Source organism: Chamaea fasciata, unplaced genomic scaffold, assembly GCF_029207755.1.
Source record: "Chamaea fasciata isolate MVZ Bird 193981 ecotype frontalis unplaced genomic scaffold, bChaFas1.0.hap1 SCAF_3, whole genome shotgun sequence".
NCBI lineage: Eukaryota > Metazoa > Chordata > Aves > Passeriformes > Sylviidae > Chamaea > Chamaea fasciata.
The window spans coordinates 23,216,644-23,237,210 of NW_027094088.1; the positions used below are offsets into that span (position 1 = coordinate 23,216,644).

The window sequence follows — 20,567 nt, forward strand, 5'->3', positions numbered from 1 at the left end:
GCACCTGCTCCCTTCGCAGTGCAGAACTGTGGGAGCTCTCTGCCCAGGCTCCTGTGATGAAGAGAGGAGCCCTCTCTGCGGTCTCCAGGGCAGCGTTGGGGCAGCCCCGCCAGCTGGGGGAGAGCAGGGACTGGCTGCACCCTGTCCTTGCTCACAGCCCTCCCCCTCTCTGCACAGGCTGCTCCTACATCCCCCCCATGATGGTTTCCCAACTGCCCCCTCCACAAACTGTTTCATCAGACACGCTTGGTTACCAAGCCCAAAAAAACCCCAAACTCTGGAGAGTAACTCCTGAGGCTGAGGCCATGGAGCATGACTAATGCAGAGCTGAGAAACCCTGGCAGCCTGTGACAGCACAGCTGTAAAGTAATTGTTAATTCTGCTGTTGTTAACAGGAATGCTCCAGTTTCTCTCTCATGTGATTTGTCCCATGTTTCCAAATAACTGCTGCAAAACCAACAACCTGCCTCTTCACAGGAGGCAGCTCTCCAGTGTGGAGACAGACTGTCCTGAAGTCACCTTTCCCTCCCTCCTCCACATTAATACAGACAGCAGCAGAAGGCTGGCTCCTATTCTGCAAACACATTTTCAGAGAAAAAAAAAAATTGCCTTTTTGTCATCTTTGAAAGGAGCAACAAAATGTAATAGACCTTTTATCCTGATTAGGTTTTGCTAGTGAAAAAATGGTCCATTAGAACATGAACTCATTAGCTGCAAGAACAATTTTCCTACAGAGACAGGTATGTCTTTCTCTTGGTCATCCATTAGTAGGATTTCCTTAGAAATTTCCTGAGGCAGGAGATACTAAGGAGAAATTCTCATTTAACATCTTAACACCAGTTATTTTTACCCTTGGGCTTGAGTTTCCCAAAGCTAGGTGCTAATGCTTTGGCACCACTGCTTGTTAGCAGCCAGGGTCTGGAATAAGCAGTCAGCTCTCACACTGTGGTACAGCACATTTCCCAAAGAACACAGGATTAGCTGTCAGTACACTGAGATCCTCCTAAAACGATGACCAAAAACTGGATTCTTAAGAATACCATCACCCTCACAAAGACATGGTACTGAGGTCAAAATGAACAGGAAATTGTTTTACATTTGTTTTGCCGAGATGAGTAATTACTCATCATTGGTGCATTCTTGTGAAAAAATGGTAAAATACCCTGCAGAGACTGCATGCTGTCAAGTAAAAACAGATAAAATATCGTATTTGCTAATGCCTTTCTTATTCCATTTGTGTCTGAATTTGAACAAGGGTTGAACAGTTTAAAAAAAAACCCAACCCTTTAAATTCCATTTCTAAAACTTAGTGTCCCCACACAAATGCATTAGGTTCAGCCACCTCTCTGAAAGCCATATTATTACCAGGATGGGCTTTAAAGTAACTCATGTGAAGCTAGCAGTTGTTCCAGCAAACAAACGATTTGTATCCATGAACACACATCCAGGATGGGCCAAACTCTGACCTGGGTGCTCATCATCCCCCAGTAACTCACTGCCTCTGGAACAAGTCTTGGACAAACCCCTGCACCAGGGAATTATTTAAGATGATAAAAAAGGGACCTTCACACCAGTACAGAGCTCCCCATATCAGCAAACCTGTTTGACCCACTACCACAGGCTGCTACACGGAATTCCTGCTTAAGATCACTACTGGCTGATGAGGCTCCCTACTAAGGCAAGTAAGAATTTGTCAGGGTACAAAACCCTCACGCAAGAGCTCTCCAAGGCTCTATGCTGACAGCTCTGAGCACCTACTGAAGGCAGTGAAGAGGCATTTACAAACTGCTTTGGCAATCAGTGAGTTATAATTAGTAATCAACATCAGAAATGTGACACTGGTATACACATTTCAAATTTCCAAGTATGCTTGTCTTAGGAACAAACCCAGGTAGCTGATAAAAAAAATCATGAGGTCCTCAGTCTACAGTCTGGCCTTACTCCCAATCAAGGCACTTTGCTTTTAATTTCAGTGCGGGCAGGAAAATCCTTGCAGAGTTAAGGCTCTGGCACAATACTCTTGCTGCTTCTTTAAACAGGAGCTGCACTGCATCATGTTATCTCCCTAAGCAGCTATCCCACTTTAGCTTCCTCAGAGGTCAGCTATTATCTCTGCTAAGTACATCCGGTGTGGAAAGGAAATTCCTTAATCCTATTTTGTGGGCTTGTTTTCATGTGCACAGCCATAATTCTCTCACATCCAGCCTGAGCCATAAAAAAATCCCGCTCTGTGCTGTACAGGAGACAGATGTCCACCAGGAAAAGTTTGCTGGGGCTGGCTCTTAATTCTTGCATGCTATAGCAGAGGTATGTAAAATTAACAGACATTACTTAACATGCAAAGCAAGGAACTGCATGGATTTACATGTCCACTAAATGACAACTACTCAGTTTGAGGAATACAGGAGTCAGGAATATGACAAAAACTGGCAGAACGTATGTGCCTCATTTACTCAAGGAGTGCATTTCACTTTGGTGTATTTATTTAAGCCTCCTAGACAAGAACTCCCTCAAAGCCTATTACAGGATGTTTCCTTCTTGCATTTGGGCTGACGCAGGGCTCACCTGCTCCTCCAGAGAACAATCTTCCTGCAGTCCTAGCACGTGCTTACAAAAACTAATCCTTCTACTTTTAGCTCCCTTTAAATCAGACTTAGCTTCCTGGAAGAAGAAAAAGGAAAAACGCAGCACAATGATGCTTCCATGTTGTGTATATGCAACCATCAGGAGGAAAACCAGACAAACCAACCACCTCACCTCCACCTGTGGTGCCAGATACCATTCCATGGGCATTTGCAACTCTATCCCCTGGTTTTGTACTTATCTCTGGTTAAACTGAGCAGCCAGAGGGTCTTCTGGCAATAGGAGGCAGAGATATTTAGGTCACTCCAGGAAAAACACAAACCCATAGCGCTCCTACCCAAACACATTTAAGGATTCTCCCAAGTGTCAACTTGAAGCAAGTCCAACTCTCATTCAGCAACACACTTGTCTATAGAGGCCTTGCCTGCACGTCCCTTGTGTAGGCTTTCAGAATAGTGACTCATTAAATATTTGGGCATTTTTCTTATCCTAGTCAAGAAGAAAGACTTCCCTTGGAGAAAAGAAGGTGAGTTTGCTACACCTGAAAATGAAATGAAACAGTCCAATCAAAAGCTATTTATCACTGCATAAGTCTTTACTGACCAATGAGCTTTTTAATATACAAGAAAAATAGTTCTGGATTGATTTTGTTTCTACATAGAAAACACCTCCTAAGCCCTGTTTTTTTGAATGACATCCTTCGTTTCTTGTTGGGCAGAGTACTGAAATACAAAATTTAATGCTATACAAAGAATTTCAACAGAATATTTAACAGAAGGGAGTAAAAAGTTTAATACTTTTTTTAAAAGCAACATAAAAATCTGCATTAGGAGTAAAATGCAGGTCCATCCAATCATCCAGTCTGTAGAATCACTTAATCATTTTCTCCTGTAACAAAGAGGTGCACATTTTTCTTGGACTGTAGCATTTGAGCTGTGCGGTCTATGCCAACCACTGCAGCCAATTTCTGAGCATCATACTTGGAGTAGAGCACGGTACACGTCCAAGTAGCATCCACCCCATTGTCTGTGGCCTTCAGCATGTTACAAATCTCACTGTAGAAGTGGGAGTATGTTGGTAACTCATAGAAAATGAGGTTCCTAATGCCTTTTATTGTATACCTGTAGCAGAAAAAACAAAAACCAAAAAATTTGAGGCAAATTTTACGTAATATGCATGTAAAAACACCAATCCTCTATCAAGTCTTCTAGTTTCCATCAATCTCAATGAACATCATCTGCAGCTGTAGCTCAACTTTACAAACCCTGTGTAGACTGAAGACTAAACAGTTAAGTGGAATTTAGGGGGAAAATCTCACACAGCCAGGCACAATGACTTCCTCTAAAGTACTAACCAGCACCAATTTATGAAGTGGTCAGTCTCTTCAGCTTGGATTTTAATACAGTGAAGCCTGATCAGACCAAGCCTCATGAAACTTTTTGAATTTGCCAAAACAGAAAAAAAAATCTGTTCCATTAGGAACTCGTAAACAGCTCCAGTCAGGATGAAGCAAATTTTCCAAGTGGCTTCAGTTTGCTGTATTGCATTATTGAACCAATTATATACTCCTTCCAAAATTTTATACAGTTACTGTGGCACAGATGAACACATATAAAAGGCCCAGTGAATCCCATTTGTAGGCTGTATCATCCTTTCCTGACATCACTGGAACTTGGCAGCACTTACCTTCCTGAATAAAGCTTTGCTCATGACAAAATATAACAGTCTCTGCAAAGGGACTGCTGACAACAAGCAAAGACTTAAAAGTAAACTTAACACCTCTTACTTCAGTCAAAGAAGTCCTCAGAGGGATCCAACAGATTCAAAAAGCAGCACAGCCCATCTGTGACTAAGGTCAGACTCGACCTTCAGAACAGCACACACACAACTCAGAGGGAAAACTCGGTCCCCAACTCACCTTTTGTAGAAGTGGAAACGCTCAGTGAACAATAAAAACTGCTTCTCTCCCTTGAGGAAGAAGCGCCTTGCTCTGCAGACAGCAGCCTTCTTGGTGTACTCACAGATGTGAGTGAAATTCAGGTCCTCCTTCTTGAAGTAGTTCCGGAGGCGCACATAGTCGAAGTAGGACGGGACGTAAATGAGCGTGTGGGACATGATGGCGTCGCGGTACTCGGGCAGGACTTTGTCGATGAAAAACTGAAACCTCAGTTAAAAAAAACAAATACATTTTAACCAGAGTTAAACTTCAGCTTTCTAATACTGACATGAGCTCAGACAGGAATATCATCAAACAAGAGATTGCTGAAGATTTTCACTACATTTTTCCTTCTTTTAACTTCACAGCATTTCTACGTGTGTAGAAGATAAAAGGCTTTACCAGCACTACATAATTATGGTAGAGATTGGTATTCCTTCCCCAGACTGTATTCTCCAGCGCCTTTGGCAAGGAGGCCAGTATTCCCCACTGTGTGCCTGTGCAGAGCCCAGCCTACACCTGAGGACTAACAAAGAAGTACTTCTGTGGTGAACCCACAGTGTGCTCTGCAGTATGCTCCACTCAATCTGAAACTGCAGTCAGTCATTAGGGCACAGCAAAACAGCCTGAGACACACAGTACCTTGCATCTATCACAGAAGTTACACTGTCAGCTTCTAATCTCCGAAAAACATGAGGAAGCTGGACCACAACGTGGCTGATGGAGCCAGTGAGGGGCACGTTGCGGATGGCCACCTGTGAGAAGGAGGTAGGTTGTTTAGGGAAGCAGCATTCCAAAGGCAGGCATGCTGCAGCCAGCATTCCACAGCTCCCATCTGACAGCACAAGGCTGTTTTTAAGAAAAACAGTGCACAAGGCTGTTTTTAAGAAAGCTCCAATATAGAACTACAGTCATGATAGACACACCAGGTCTGTTAAATACACGATGACTGCTTATGCCCTGAATCCTGTATACATGAGATGGTCTCCTGAAGTTTTCACTTTTCCTGTTTCTTTCAAAATACTAACAGTTCATGCATCTTACACAGTAGGAGATAAAAAAAGGAAGCAGATGAACTCTTCATTTAACAATCAAATAAGCAGGACAAAATAACTTCAGTCTGTCAAATTAGGAAAAAAAATCCAACTTCTGACATGAAACAGCAGCTACTACGAAAGAAAAGTATCAAATAAGCATCACTGCATGAGGAGCAGTTCTTCATGCCTCTGGCACAGTATGTAATGTCATGGAGATTCAGACTGAAACATTTGGGTGAGGGAAACGATATGCACACACAGTCTTTCAGCAACTGAGTTGCAGAATTTACCCCCATGTTGGGTTTTCTCTTCCTCTCCCCATCCCTTCCACACCAGCATTCCAGCTACTCACCTGCCCAACGTAATTGAAGCAGTGTTTGTTGAAGATCGAGTTAATCTGGGGGTCCTGCAGAGCACTGAACAGCAGCGTCTGCCGGTAGTACTTGCACCAGTTGTTGAGATTCAGCATCCGCACCCGGGAAAAGTCCACCCCGTGGGAATCCAGAGGCAGCAGGTTAATGTGCTTCATCAGGTGCTGCACAGACAGATGGAGGCACATCACTGCTGACAACCCTGACTGCCTGCAAAAGCCTTAACTGCAGTGGGAAAGAGGGCAGGGACCAGCAAGGCAGTACAGAATATAAACAAGCAGCATCTCCCAAGACACCACTGTCTGGAATTTATTGACCACAGCAAGAGCAATTTACTTGATGTCCTGCCACAGAACTGAAAGCTACCATCTCTTTAGTCACCAGCAACAGTAACCTTCTAACCTTCTCCTGGGGCAAGAATAATGGATTTGTTTGTATTGAAGTCAATGGACCCAAGGTTTCTGAGCTGCAAGAAGCCCAAGCACAGCTCAGCTCTCCTCACATTCAGGGAGAGTTTGAAGAAATTCACTGCATTTTGTCCTCAGGGAACAATGCCTAGGACTGGCATCCCTGCCACCACTTCTCAGGCTGTTGCACCTAAAGGGAAAAACAGCAGGCTCCAAGACTCATTCCTTGGATATTGTGTAGGCTCATGTGCCCTTTCTGCAGCTTCTGAGGAAAGAAGACGTTCTGGACTCATCCAAAATGCAGAGTGACATCATGTAGTCAAAATTTCTGGTCCAGGTACCTCAGAGGTGTTTTTATGTTGAAAAGAAAATCCTGCCATCTCAATCCTGAAAACTTCTATTAACCAAAGGTCAAAAAGCAGGGGTACTGCTGCAGACTAGCCACAAACCAAGAGCTCTATTTGCATTAAATGTACAGGAAACTCTTCATACTGTTTAATTCTGGACATGACTAATGCTTAGTATGTCTGCAGTCAGTGGAGACATGACCAGCTCCTCTTGCTTTCTGGGGGAACCTGAATTAGGCTGCACACATTCCTCACGTGGCTGCAATCTGACTGAGACACTGGGCAGTCAGACAGCTGGCATAATTTCTCCCAGATGTGATTAAAGGAATCATCATTCTCATGCTGCAAGATAATTAAAACTGTCAAAAAAACCCCCTTGATGAAGTATACTACTAAAGCATCAAACTAAGTTTTAGAGAGAACATGCCCTGAATACTACCCAAAGCTGTAGAAAGAATATTCTTAGTATAAGGAAAATATCAGGGTGGAGGAAGGAAAAAAAAAGGAGCAACTATGTCTAGAATCAAGTCAGTAAAAAACAGCAATAGTGCTCACTGCCAAAAGTGAGTAACATCAGACCAGCAAGACACAGCACAAAAATGAACACATATATGGAAAACTCACCAGAACATGTTCCCAGTTCTGCATCAGGTAAATGTCTGCTTGATCAATTATGAGGATTTCTATTGATGACAGAAAATCGAAGTCTCTCTTCTTCTCCCCCTCTGCACCAATGACAGTCCTGATGCCCAGGGGAGAGGCAATGATGATGTCTGAGGAGTAGAAGGGTGCGTAGAGTCTCATGCTCTTCTGCAGGATTGCAACCCCTGTGCAACATCACCAACAGCAACTTCTCAGTTAACATCAATTATCAACCACATTCTTCCAGGAGGCTCTAGAATAGTAATTTTCCCCATTCCCTCTCCCCACACTGATGAAAATAGCTGGACCCAACTAATCTGTCTGAAACTCTCCTTTCCCCAAAAAGTGCTTACCCATCCTACCCCCATTTGACAAGCATTTGGAAAATTTTCATGCAGTTGGCAAAGCATTTCTGTATTATTTTTTAAAAGATTTTTTATAATCTGAATGAAAATTTTTAACTGAAACATACTGATTTTGATTTTCTGCTGAACAGGGGAATGAGACTGAAGAACTTGAGAAAAAAGAAATGCAGAAATGATTAACTACTTTCTCCCTGCATCCTGAACTTTGGTCTCTGCCTTTGGCTATTATAATAACTGTTACTTTAATCTGTCATGAAAGATTTGGGGTGGATCTCTTGACTATCAACTGCCTTTATTCACAGGGCTGAAAGATTTGCTACTAAACCTCAAAGGACAAGGTTCTTCACGTTACAGTGACTAAAGTCTTGCACCTACACTGCTCCTCACACCACGTGTTGCAGGGTACATTCTGAACCAGTTTATGCATCACCTCTCATGTTACAGACACGAAAGGGAAGGAATCAAAGGAGTTTGTGTTATAACTACATGGCAGTATTTCTAGAACTAACAGTTTTCTGGTCTTAAAAATGCAGCTAGTCCAGACCACATTCAAACCACCCCCTTCAATCTGCCCAACAAAGTCTCTCCAAGTTCTCTCCCTGACAATGTGAAGTCAGATTGCACAGGTAGAGCTGAAGGCCCTACCAAGAATTTCAGAGAAAGCAGTAGGGACCCCTCTTGCTGTCTATTTCAACCCAAAGAATAAAAATGGAAAAAGAAAGAAAAAAAGAAAGGTTCAATTGGTTGAATTTCCAGGAAGAAGATATCACTTGTCACAGCATATACACAGTTTAGAAACATGAAGTCTTTTTTCTGTTTAAAAATGTGAAAGAGTGGTGGTTTCAGTAAGGCATAACAAATGTGCTTTAAATTAGATCTTTGTGCAGAAGTAACAGGGTGTGCAGCACAGTAAGAAAGAGAAATTATTCTGCTTCTATAATTTGCTTCTGCAAGTTAACAACACTGAAAGTTTCTTCAATCATTTCTTAACACTTAGTAAGTGGAACAAGCAGAGTGGTATGGGAGAGGACTAAAAGGAAAATTATTATGCTACTGAAAGTAAGATGCTCTCAGCCTGAGAAATATTCACTGGGAAGGAAGAAAGACTGAGTGCAACCCGCTCACATCTTCCACTGTATCATTACATTTCTTGGGGTGCCAATTTATCTTTCAAGGTGCAGTATTTCAAAAGCCTCTGATCTGTCAAGTTCAGTCAGAAAAATTGCCTTCTCATCTTAGCAGCTCCAGGAACCAAGCCACTAGCTAGTACTCTGCATACTGAGTTACTAAACAGCATAAGATTACAATATTATGAAACAGTCTCACATTTTCTGCTTGTCCAACACTCCTACTTGCTGGCTACCCATTTGCTTCCATGAAAACCATGGGAAGCACAGCAGAAAACTGCTTTGCTCAGTATTGAGCTTTAATTTTGTTCCAACCGTTACATGAGACATTGTGAACAGGCTCATTAAACCCTAAAGATTTTCTTTTTTATAACATGAAAAGATTTTGCTGCATAATCAAGGCTATCTTCAAAATGAGGTGTGGGCAGTCCTGTTAGAATAAAGCTGCTGTCATTGCATTTTAAATGATTCTGAACTTGATGTGAAAGTAATTACTTCTCTATTTTTCTCCTCTTTTTTAAGCTCTGGCAAGGCAAGAAAGATTTTCAGAGAAATCCAGGTTGCCAGGGCAAAACCAGCAGGAGTACCACACAGCCCAGAGTCTGACCAGAACTTCCAGCCCTGATAACTCTTCGGCATTTGGGAAAAATTTGTTACTTAGCAGTTCTGTACAAGCTAAAAATCATGTGTTCAGTAGGTCATTACCAATCCTGAAGTGGTCATCAATGTTGCCAGCAAAGACGGCTTCATAATCCTCTGGTCTTTTCAGGTTGGGAGGTTTCTCCTCTGGGTCAGAGCCAAACTCCCCTTTGAAGCGCTTTTTATTACTTACATCTATTTTTTTCTTGTCATTCACCTCGAGGAGGCTGATGAGAATGTGCACAATCCTCAGAGCACATTCCCTGAAGGGCACGACCATCAGCACCTGTGCAGGTCAACAGATACAAGAGAATAACCCATACAATACAAACCCTTGCCATTAAGTGCACGTTGATTAAACTTCTGGCTTGGATCTGCCCCCGTGATCAACAATCAAACAAAAGCATTCTGACAAACAGCAGGGAGGGAAGATGCACTGGGATGCAGTGCTCCTGAACTGGTCATGGCCAGCAGCTCAGCCTGGTTCCCCAGCTCACTCAGGTACCAGTACAGGGGAACTGAAAACGAAGCACGTTCTCCTGTCCTCCCTAACCCCCAAGCAAGCAAGAGCTCCTGTGACACAGAGACAGGGTCAAGGGCTGCCTCTTGGATGGGGGGCAATAGTCTCTGCACAGAACGCCAAAATAGAAATGGCTAATTGGGGAGTCAACACAGAAACTTCAAAGATTTGCCAGGCACGCAGCAAACACTGAAACCCACTGAACTCTGGAACTGTTCAACAGGCAGCTGGCACACTGGTGACAGGCTGCCATAGCTGAATCCACCTGGTTATCAACTACAGCATGCTGTGAATCCATGGAGGATTGGTTTGGGGCCCACTTCCCCAGCTACAACCGGTGGCCTTGACAGTGGGGCTGGGATTCCCTGACGTACTCCCAGGTACAGAAAGATCCTTCCATGCAGGCAAATCCTTACAAGTGCCTAAGGACAAAAGAATTTCTGGCACATCCCACATTGAGTGACAGCCTACACTACCTGCACTGATAACGAAGATTGATGTGAAGGCACTTGTCTGCACCGGCAGATTTAAGCACGGAAGCAGGAAAACTTGTCAGTCTGTGGTGATAGGGGGACAAAAAAAAGAGATAAGTCAAACTCATGGCTTGGCTTGGCACAGAACCAGGCTGGCTAATAACCCTGAGCTCACTGATTCTCATACGGCATTCTCCCTTGCCATGGAGAACAGACAACTCCCAGGCATGATAAAGAGATGTAGAAAAGCATATGCCCAGGAACATAACACCTGAGAGAGCAGCAACAGAAATACTTGTGGATGAACTACCAGGATGTTCCTACAGCCGGAGCAGGCAGCCAGGGTGGGGATCAGGGAATGAGAGCTCTCTCACCTTAGGCCTGGTGAGTCCCTGATCCCTATGGTCATCGGTGTCAGCCCCTGGCTTTCGATCCCTCCGTTTGGCATTGTTGCTGAGCACCTGGGCATTGGCCTTGAGGACATGGTTCAGGGCATGCAGGCAGTAAGTGTGCCGGATCTCCTCTCCATTTGTTAAAGCGTTTCTCTCCGGATAGAACAAATCCCGGTATGAATTCATGATACAGAAGAGCTCTCTTTGTAATGGGGTAAAAGAGGAATCAGTTGGTTTGTCCCCTGCAGACAGAAATGGTTTATTCACTTTAGGCCAAGTGGATTCCAAAGGCTTGTGGAGGTGAAGCTGTTTCACATCAACTTCTTTGTCTGCTTTCAAAGTTTTATGTTTCTCCAAAGTGGAAGAAAAGATTAGTTGACCCAGCCTTGGCCACTGAAAAAAAAAGAAGCCAACAACACTGAGGAGTCGTATGTACCAAACCTTGCACACTTGAAAGCATATCACCACAGCTGGTGATATCAACTTTAATCAAGTTCATGAAATTAAGAAAATTATCTTTTCGTAATACAAGTGGAAACCTTTTTTCCAATATGCAATCTCTTTAAAAGTCTTCCAGGATAAATAACAGTAAATTTCAGCTTGGTAGATCTGGATGGATTTTGCATCGGTGTGTCTGTAACTGTTCCCATGCCAGAGGAAACTGAGGAATTTTCTCCCTAACCCACCCAGCAAATCAGTGGCTCAAACCAGGGACAAGGTGAAAACCCTGGAGTCCAACTGTGCTTACCAATTGGCCCCACTGAGGTATGTACTTTGACCAAAGAAGAAAACAAACCCATCAGGGGCTAATCCCAGAAGTTGTGATTCAGTTGTTAAAAGCAGTCTTGTTGGGTGTCTGCCTGATTTTGAACAGCTATCAGTGTAGTAGGGGAAAACTAAACTTTGAGCCTTCTGCCATGCAAGTTGTCCCCAACTGTCCCTGTAACGTAGCTACACCAATTTAAGCAAAGATATATCATGCATTGCTTCAGGTTGCACTGGTAATTTCGGCCACGATGTGCCAAAAAAGTAAATTAAATTTCAAAAAAGGAAAAAAAAAAAAATCACAGCTTTCTCTCTGACTAACTAACCATTGGATATCTTCCAGTGAATGTCACCCAACATATGGCTGACCAGAATGGGAGGCAACTCTCCAAAACAAAATCAGATGTGGAAAAGTTATGAAGCAAAGTTTGTCTAAAAATGAGTATTTTGAAAGCCAATATTCTCCCATCAAGCAACGAGGTGGTTTTCTGGTACTGTAATTCACATATTATTGCCAGAATTAAGTAATAAAGTACTATAAGTAATAAAGTCCCCTTCAGTGGCTTGTAAATGTGTACAGGGACAGAGCCATTCTGAAGCAAGAACGTGAAAGTGTATCACAAGTGCTTTTAAAAGTGTACATGAAGTACACTTTTAAAGTTTAGCTGCAGAAGTTCAGCTGCAGAGCATACCCCCGGCACTGTGCTGTCACCACTCAGAAACAAGCCCTGTTTCCACCCCTTGTCAAGGTTTTGGGACTACAGCTCAAACTCTACAGTTTTCACTTTAGACACGTGTTTCAGATGTGTCACTCATGCCTCCAGAACAGCAGACTTCACATTTCAACTCTTGCTCAGCAGTAAGTGAAGACAAAAACTGTTCAACAACACAGTGACAAAATCTCGATAATTCTAGTGCCAGCAGCTAATAATAACAATTGCAATCTACTTCACCTGTATAAAAAGAGGATTATTTTAATCCATGCCTCTTTAGAAATGCTGGATGGCTACAGAACATCATTACCTGGCTTTGACTTGAAGTTTTAGGAAGTGTAGACATTTTCTCTATTTCCTTTTCTTCGAGTTCTTTGTCCATGTGCTGTTTAAATGGATCTATTTACAGTAACAACAAAAAAATAGCCTGAGAACTATTGCAGCTAATAGAAGAATCAAGTTGCAGAAAGGATTTGCAAATGAGATGAACAGTTTCCATGCTGGCCAACACCACAATTAAAACTAGTTATTTCAAAGCACTTGGAGATGAGAGAAAGGATGTCAAATTCTCTCTGCAAAGAACAGAGAGAACAGATTTGACAGATTGCTTTTAAAAAAGAAAAAGAAGCACTTATGGAAGTACTAGAATTTTCAAGCACTAATCAAATGTTAGACAGGAAAACAATATGTACAATAAGTAGTGGAAAACAGTGGCAATTTTTTGCCTCAAGCTCTGACATGTCCATTGCTTGCAGGTGAAAAAGGCTGTCAATAGTAAAGTCCCAAGTGAACTTGCTAACCTTCCTAATTTACAAACAGTTCTGCCCAGGGCTTTGGCCAGTGATATGAACACCATTTGTAATAAAGCAGAGAAATATTAGGTGAGTTTTGGAGAAGAGGGTGCAAAAATTGCCTGGAGTGAGAGAAAGTCTGATTTATCTAATCAGTATTTCTTTTTCGAAAGGAAAGGAGAGGCAAAGAACTGCTAAATCACATTATACTCAAAGACATTGGCATGCACAAAGTCACATGCAAAGTTAATTTTGAAAGCCAAGCCCTGTATCCTGCTTGCAGCACAGCAGCATTCGCTGCATAAAGAAAACTAATTAGGGAACACTGGTGCTTGCCAACAAATATCCAGCCCCCACACAAGTTATCCAGGCAAAAGTCAAGACATTTACTGATCATGACACTGAAAAAAAATTTGAGAAAATCTTTCCAGAAATGCAAATTAACTGGATATCATTTAATTGTACTGCAGGGTTTGTCATCAGTTGAGTTTTACTGATTCCAGCCTTTTCCCAATAAAGTAGAAGGAGTAATGGGATGCATTTGCAGGAATTTTAGTGACCACAGGACTAGAGTAGAAATTCATCCCCTTTCTGCTATCTTAGGTGATTCATTTTCTGCAATAGATATAAAGACACTCCCAAGCTACAAGAACCCACTGAGAAGAAGTGCATCATTTATAGGTGGAACAAAGCTGTTAGGATACTTAGCATGCAGTTGGAGAGCTACTGTTCTCATTAAAATGCAATGCCAACAGCCTAAGTCATATTCTCATGGTAACAAGAACGAGCTGTTTTTTCTATCACATGGCCCTTTGATGCTTCCACACATTTCATGTATCACCCAGGCTGCCTCCCAGATCTAATGTCAGCTGCTGCTCCAAGATGACAAGCCAGCATCACTAGGGATGCTACAAACATATTTCTCTCTCTCAAACTATGCCATCTGATATTAAAGGCACAGAACATTAAATATGAGCAGAAGCTGTGCAAGAGCCAGCATGTGCCATGTCCCTGAAGGACCACGAAGGATCACACCCCTGCAACACAGGTATTTTGTTACATATGGTGGGACAACTCCAACACCGGAGCTTCAGATGCATCCATCAGTGCACTGAGGTTCTGGGATACACCCTTAAAAGACACTACATGTGCTTCCCTGATGCTTCAGACTCTCCTGATCCTGGTGCAGACTCCTCTGCATAACCTTCAAAGTTCTGAGAGTGCTGAGCATTTGTCTAAATTACTGTGGCTGCTCCAAGCTTCTCAGAATCTGACCTCTAACTCCGCTGAGATGTGAAGGATGCCCTCACAGGTCAGCTCTGTGATTATCTCCTGTGCTGTTTGTGCCAAGAATATCTTCCCTAGTCAAGTGCAGGCTTGCAGAGCTCTTTGTATTACAGTGGCTTTTGAAACTATTATTAAAGCAGGAGAACAAGATAACACCCTCCACACACTTTTCTAGTTCTTGATACTTCAAGCTTTACCAGTCACAGCAGAAACCCCACATGAATCCCAGTCCCCAGGAGCTCCTGAGAACAAATGGTTCAGCAACACAGCTGCATTAGTGTTACGGGTCCCTTATGTAACCAGCTGACGTGTGGGCAGTACCATGAATAATGTAGTGGAAGAACTCAGAAGCTGGACAGCCTATCACTAGGGTGTTGGACAATTTAAACATGTTTCCAGATATTCCTCTAAAGGCAGATCCTTAAACACAAACACACAGCCTTACCTTCTGCACGAGCTTGTGAAGAACTGCTGTCTGTCCTATCTGCATTGCAATCTCCACTCTCCTCTTCCATGAAATTGGTTTCCAAGCTAAACTCAGATTCGTGTTTCACATCAGTAAACTCCTCAATGACTCCATGACGTGGGTCACAAGAGCTATCTGTGCCATCAGCCTGCTCCTGGCCGAGCATCTGCTCTGCTGTGTCTGGGGCTGTCAATTGTTAGAAAGAAACAGGTTATTTTCTCCAGGAAAAGTTACTGTCTCTAGATGTTGTTCCCTTTGAGTTACTGATTTTTTTCTCCCAAAACTCTACCAAAAAAGATACAAGCAGGCTTTGTATTCTACCATAAAGATGACTTTTGGCTAGCATGCCAAATGTTACGTAACATAAAAATGTGGTCCCCCCGACAAAATTAAGAAGCAACCTGTTTGAGGAATTTAACTTTGAGTTTCCAAAGACCCCACATAACTGGAAATGATTAAAGGTTGACTCCTCTCTCCCAGCATTTCTTTGCATCCTCATGAATGAGGATACCTCACCGTAAAGGCAGAGGTTTCCTTCCAATTTCCATATTCCTTCCCGTGCCGTGAGACAAACCTTTCCCTCCTCTCGGTGGCACAGCCAAGCCAGATGCTGCTCAAGAGAACAGCTTGCATCTCCCACGAGTGGGTGAGAACCCCTGGTCTGCTGCTCCATGTGGATTTCCTCTGTGCTGCCGCACAAACAACATCTGAGGAAGCAGCAGCAGGCTGTCTGGCGGCAAACGAGCACAGCTACCCTTTCCCCTGCTAAATCATTCAGCAGCTGCTGCTCCCACCCACACAGAGCCAATGGAGCAACAGAGTCTCCAAGGCAGAAGAGCACCCAGCCAACAAGCCAATCTACACCGGGATCCTGGCTAAAAACATACATTAGTCAAACAACGTTTACCAAAGAAGCATGGGAAAAGACAAACTACCTTCTTCCTCCCCTGGAACATCATTCTTATCTTCTTCACCTCCCTCTCCTTCTCCAGCCTCCTGGGACCCTTCGCTGTCCGCTTCCACCTCGCTTTCCTCAGCTTCTTCTGATTCACTTTCGTCTTCCTCTTCCTCACTCTCAGACTCAGGAGAGGTCTTCAGGGTAGCCAGGAGCTTATGGTACCCAGAGACCCGCTCCACTTCAGTCTCCGAATCGCTTTCTGCACTCGATTTATCGGAATCCTCGGACTGGAAAGAAAAACACAAGTGTAAACAGCAACAACGAGAACAGCGTATAAAGCAGCAGGCAAATACCCTGACCTCTACTTTACACTAGTATGTTTCCCCTCTCATAGATGCAATGGGATTTTTCAAAACCCACTATTTTATGCCAGTAATTATGCTGGACACCTCCATTTAGATTTTGAAAGCATCTTGGGAGGCAGACTGAAGTGCCTGTTTCTGCACTAATTTGACTTGCAGCATCACAAAACCCAGTGCTTTCAGTCTCAGCTGAGTGAGGACATTTGATCTCCACAGACAAGTCATTTACTGAACCAGCACCAGATTCTTCTAAGAAAACCACACACAGATTGAAAATTGTAGAAATACAAGCGACAGCATGCTGGAAATGCTTCTGGCTTTCAAGAAGGTAAGTGAAATAGCTGTCGGTGGACAGTGGTTCCCCAGGGAGTTGGTCAGGTTTGGTTCAGCTGTACAGCTCTACTTTGAGCAAGTCAGACTTGAGCCAGTTCTGTCCTGGGCTTGCACAAACCAATGTCCAGATTATAGCCAAAACTACAGTGAAACTGCGAGTATCAACACAACACCATTTACTCCTTTCTTAGTTTCATTTAGCCCCAAAAGGAAAAAAAGTCAGTAAATACTAAATTAATGCACAAAATTGCTAAAGGAAACAAATGAAACAGAGTAAATCATTTTTCCAAATTAGAACTTTGAAATATTGTATTAATCTGATGACAAAGGAGGTTACCAAATCAAGCACTGGCAATCTGAAGAAGAAGAAGAATGAGTATTAACATATTTCTTTGTCCAACAAAGTCTCCTAACTCATGCAACATGAAGTTTATCAACGTTATTAAAACAACTTCAAGCATGATCTAATTTTAACTGTGATTAAGTAATACACAAAAAAGTTAAGAACTGCTGTTATTTCCTGCTGCTTCTGCCCTCTGATGGTATTACAGTTTTGAGTTAGACATTACAGAGAACAATTCAGAGCCACACAAAAATTACATTCATCTTTTTCTCCTAAATACTGCTTTTCTAAGTGAATCAACTTAATCAGCCTAAATAAGCTGGAAACATGAAATGCTAAGTTTTTTACTTCACTGAACTACACAAAGATAAAGTAAGGAAGCAATAAAAATACCTTACCAGTTCACATATTTGAGTTGCTTCTGGTCTTCCAGAAACCCTGAAAAGAAAGCACTAAGGTACCTTACTCTGCCAATGATGTTACATATCAGATGAAAGAAAAGAAGGGAAGAGTGAATTGATCAGTTATGCAAGTTTAAAGAAGTTGAAAGAAAGCTTAAAATCAAACCGTCACACATGTCTCCCTAAGAAAACAGACCCTTAAGGGTCACCCTCTCCGGTGATGCGACCCTCTGTACATGAAGCCTAAGTGCTCAGGCATTACAGCTGATCAATAAAATTTTGAAGCAAAATCCAATGTTAATCAGAAGATGAGGTCTCAAAAGGAATTAAAAGAATCTAGCTACAAGGGTAGTTTGTAAAAAAGTTAACCAAGAGACAGAGGCTTACTTCCAGCGCTAAATATTGGCATGTGAAGTGGGGAAAAAACACAAACTAAAGGGAAACCAGCATTAATTAACCAGCGTTGGGACTGCAATTCTTGCAATGCAAGCCACTGTGCAAGGTGGGCTTAAACTAACCTCAATTCCTTCAAAACACATTCTTGTGTGGGGCTGAGCATCACCGTACAGGGTGACACACAGGACATTCCCTCCAGCAGGCCTTCCATCCCAATCCGCACAGGCCAGGGGGGTCCAAAGGGACACACAAACAGCAGACACTGTGTGCCTGCTCCTAAAGGCTTTACAGCAGCACCACAGATCACACAGCACCTGGACTAAACAGCTGTTTCCTCAGAAGCTGACAGGTGGGTACAAAAGGAACGCGGCCCTTTTGACAGACGGGCATCCTGCCGAAGAAGGAATGGCTCCTGTCACACACATCTTCGCTGCTCTATTTTCATACCCTTTCCGAGATCAGGAAAGAGCACGGAGTAAACAGTGGGAAAGCTGGAACCTTGACATGCCAAGAGACCGGCCCGGGATCAAAACGGGAGCCCACCTCGCACTCCTCCGCTCCCGCACTCCTCGTGGCAGCCTCCGGGCCGCACCGCAAGAGTTTACATTTGTTGCAAGAAAATCCGAGCCGAGACATCCTGCTTTCCGTTCTGCTTTCGAGATTCCCGGCTCAGGAGCGGCAGAGCGCCATGCAGCAGCAACTGCCCTCCTTCCCTCGGCAGGGGAGGAGTGAGGGAGCGGCCACGGCCCGGGCCGGCCCCGGGCTGAGCGGGGCTCCCGCGCCCTGCAGCCCCGGCACCGAGCCGCGGCCAAGGGGCGGCCCCGCGCGGGCTCGCCCAGCCCGGCACTCACTTGTCATAGAACGGGTGCTCCTCGCCGAACTCCCGCAGGTGCTTCTTCTGCTTCCTGCTCAGGCTGCGCAGCAGCTCCCGCCCGGCTCGCCGCTTGCCCATGGCGGCCCGGCCCGCTCCACGTGGGTGCCCGGCGCGCTGCGTTGTGGCCGGCGGGGCGGCGCCCGCAGCCCGGCGCCGCCCGGGGCTGCCGGGGCGGGTCGCAGCCCGGGAAGGCGGGGCCGCGGGCGGCTCGAAGGAGAGGCGGACGGGGGTGAGCTCAGGGGCCGCGCCTCGCCCCGCCGGCGGCGGCCAGCGTGCCGTGCCGGGGGCGGGTGCGCGTTTGTGCCTGAGAACCGCGCTGGGGAACACAAAGCAGCGGCACGGAACACTTGTCCCAGACTATGCCCAAATTCAACCCCGTCCCGAAGCTGCGGCCCGCGACCCCGAGCTTGGTGCGGGCCGTGACGCGTTTCCGCTGCCGGAGCCGCGGTGAGGCCGGCGAGCAGCGTGTTGGCGGCGGGCGGGCAGCGGCAGCCCGCAGCCCCGCGCTGCTCTCGGGCTGACCGAGCGCAGTAGACACGGCTGGAGCTACAGCACCCATGATCTGCAGTGCTTTGCTAAAAGCTACACGTTTTCTGGGAAAACCTCTACAGTCAGGCTAGAGGAAGAGACGCAACACAAGTCCTTTATGTCCGGACTGCCCTATTATAAAAGGTGCAATCAAAAACTCCACATAAAACCCCACTAAATTCTGGCTCTTCTAACATGTCACTGCCGAATCTTACTGAGCGCTGCTTAAGCGTTCTTTACTGCATATGGAGACAAATAGTTCTTCAGAAGCAACCATACATTGTGTCAACTAAAGTAACCTAATTTTCAGTTCTTTGCAATAAAGTTATTTGTATTCCTTATATCTCCCCATGTTTCTGTATGACCTAGCTGAAGCTCCTCTGTAGTAACGTGGGGCTATAAATGGTGGTGTAATGTGCAAAGCACGCACAATAGGTTTCAGTTTGTCTCTGGGAGTACAAGAACTGAGAGCAGCGTAATTCCAAATAGGATGGAGGCATGGAATATTTTAGGGAAAAAGAGTTTAGCATTTGGATTGTAACTTCTTGACTATCTTGACCTGAGGGCACCCATGGATTTGACTGAAGTAAGCAAGCACATCAACTGCACTTCACTTACATAGAACCCTCCAGGAGTTACTCCTGCGTTTTGTTAATCCCACGGTCTGTCCCTTCAATAAACCCCTCTGGCTTGGGGGAAAAATGTCCCAAACCAAACCATTCTGCCGACCTGCTTTACCCAGTACCCCGCAGCACACAGAGAGCTGCAGCAGTTGGCCGTGCCCAGCAGCAGAAATTCCCTTGGCAGGTTCTGTCAAAGCCAACATGTTATGTAACAACACTAAAATAAACGATTTCCAACTACCAGGGTTTTTCGGTGAAGTTGGCAGCCGTGCTCTGCAAGAGGAAAAATATTGCCAATCAATCCCACTTCTGTCAGGAATGTGGAAAAGGCAGTATATTTTTATGTTGCAAAATTGTTTCTTGTTGACTTACAATTTGGCATTGGGAGACAGCAGGAAGAGCAAGAGTCTGTTCAGAGCTGAATCAGGAGAGCTCAGGGACTCTTTGGGGGGATTGCATTGTGTATTAAAAAGAGAAAAATATAGGATCTTGGTGACAGTAAGCCTGCAGCTTGGACTCCAGTGTTGTTCGCTCTTTCCAAAATTCTGGCTATGATGATAATTCACACTACTTTGTGGAGTTTCTGTCAGCTTTTTAATATTGCCTTATGAATTAAAAATGCATGGATCTCATTATTTTGTGATGTTCTGAATGCCAGCATTGCTTCTGTGGCCACTTACTCACACTTCCTTTCACCAGAATGGGAAAGTTTTTCTAGCAGCTTAGAAGATTCGGTTCTGTAGCTTGAAGTCTACTCTCACTCCCTTTCTCCATCCTGACTTCAATTTAACCATTGAAACCAATGATATTCCTGGGACTGTTTCCCTCTTTCTGCCCAACTCCTTCCTCCCTCCTCCCCATTCCTTGTGTGAGAAGGATCCTACTTGGGCAGTACTTGGTGTTTAGGATTAAACTACTTAAAACGTTGTGGTTCCGTTGATGTGCGTC

General features: G+C 44.3%; 1 protein-coding gene across 2 annotated transcripts; it reads right to left on the bottom strand.

The window, feature by feature from the left end:
• Positions 1 to 3,157: 3,157 nt before the first annotated feature.
• UTP25 (UTP25 small subunit processome component) lies at positions 3,158 to 18,587 on the bottom strand. Of its 2 annotated transcripts, none has more exons than XM_066178358.1 (12): positions 18,446 to 18,587; positions 17,196 to 17,235; positions 15,797 to 16,046; positions 14,841 to 15,047; positions 12,628 to 12,716; positions 10,822 to 11,232; positions 9,521 to 9,740; positions 7,306 to 7,508; positions 5,909 to 6,091; positions 5,162 to 5,274; positions 4,502 to 4,747; positions 3,158 to 3,704 (listed from the first exon to the last, which is right to left on the bottom strand). In XM_066178358.1, the coding sequence occupies exons 1-12, from the start codon at positions 18,544 to 18,546 to the stop codon at positions 3,458 to 3,460; spliced, it is 2,310 nt and encodes a 769-aa protein (XP_066034455.1). In that variant the 5' UTR covers positions 18,547 to 18,587; the 3' UTR covers positions 3,158 to 3,457. The 2 variants fall into 2 exon arrangements, with proteins under 2 accessions (XP_066034455.1, XP_066034456.1); XM_066178359.1 differs by lacking the exon at positions 18,446 to 18,587 and adding an exon at positions 17,717 to 17,835.
• Positions 18,588 to 20,567: the final 1,980 nt, after the last annotated feature.

Coding starts and splice junctions, on each gene's coding strand:
- UTP25 (XM_066178358.1), bottom strand. CDS start 18,546: ATGGGCAAGCGGCGAGCCGGGCGGGAGCTGCTGCGCAGCCTGAGCAGG. Junction 16,047..17,195: donor CAACTCAAATATGTGAACTG/GTAAGGTATTTT, acceptor TTTTCTTTCCAG/TCCGAGGATTCCGATAAATC. Junction 4,748..5,161: donor ACTTCTGTGATAGATGCAAG/GTACTGTGTGTC, acceptor TTTTTAACTGAG/GTTTCAGTTTTTCATCGACA.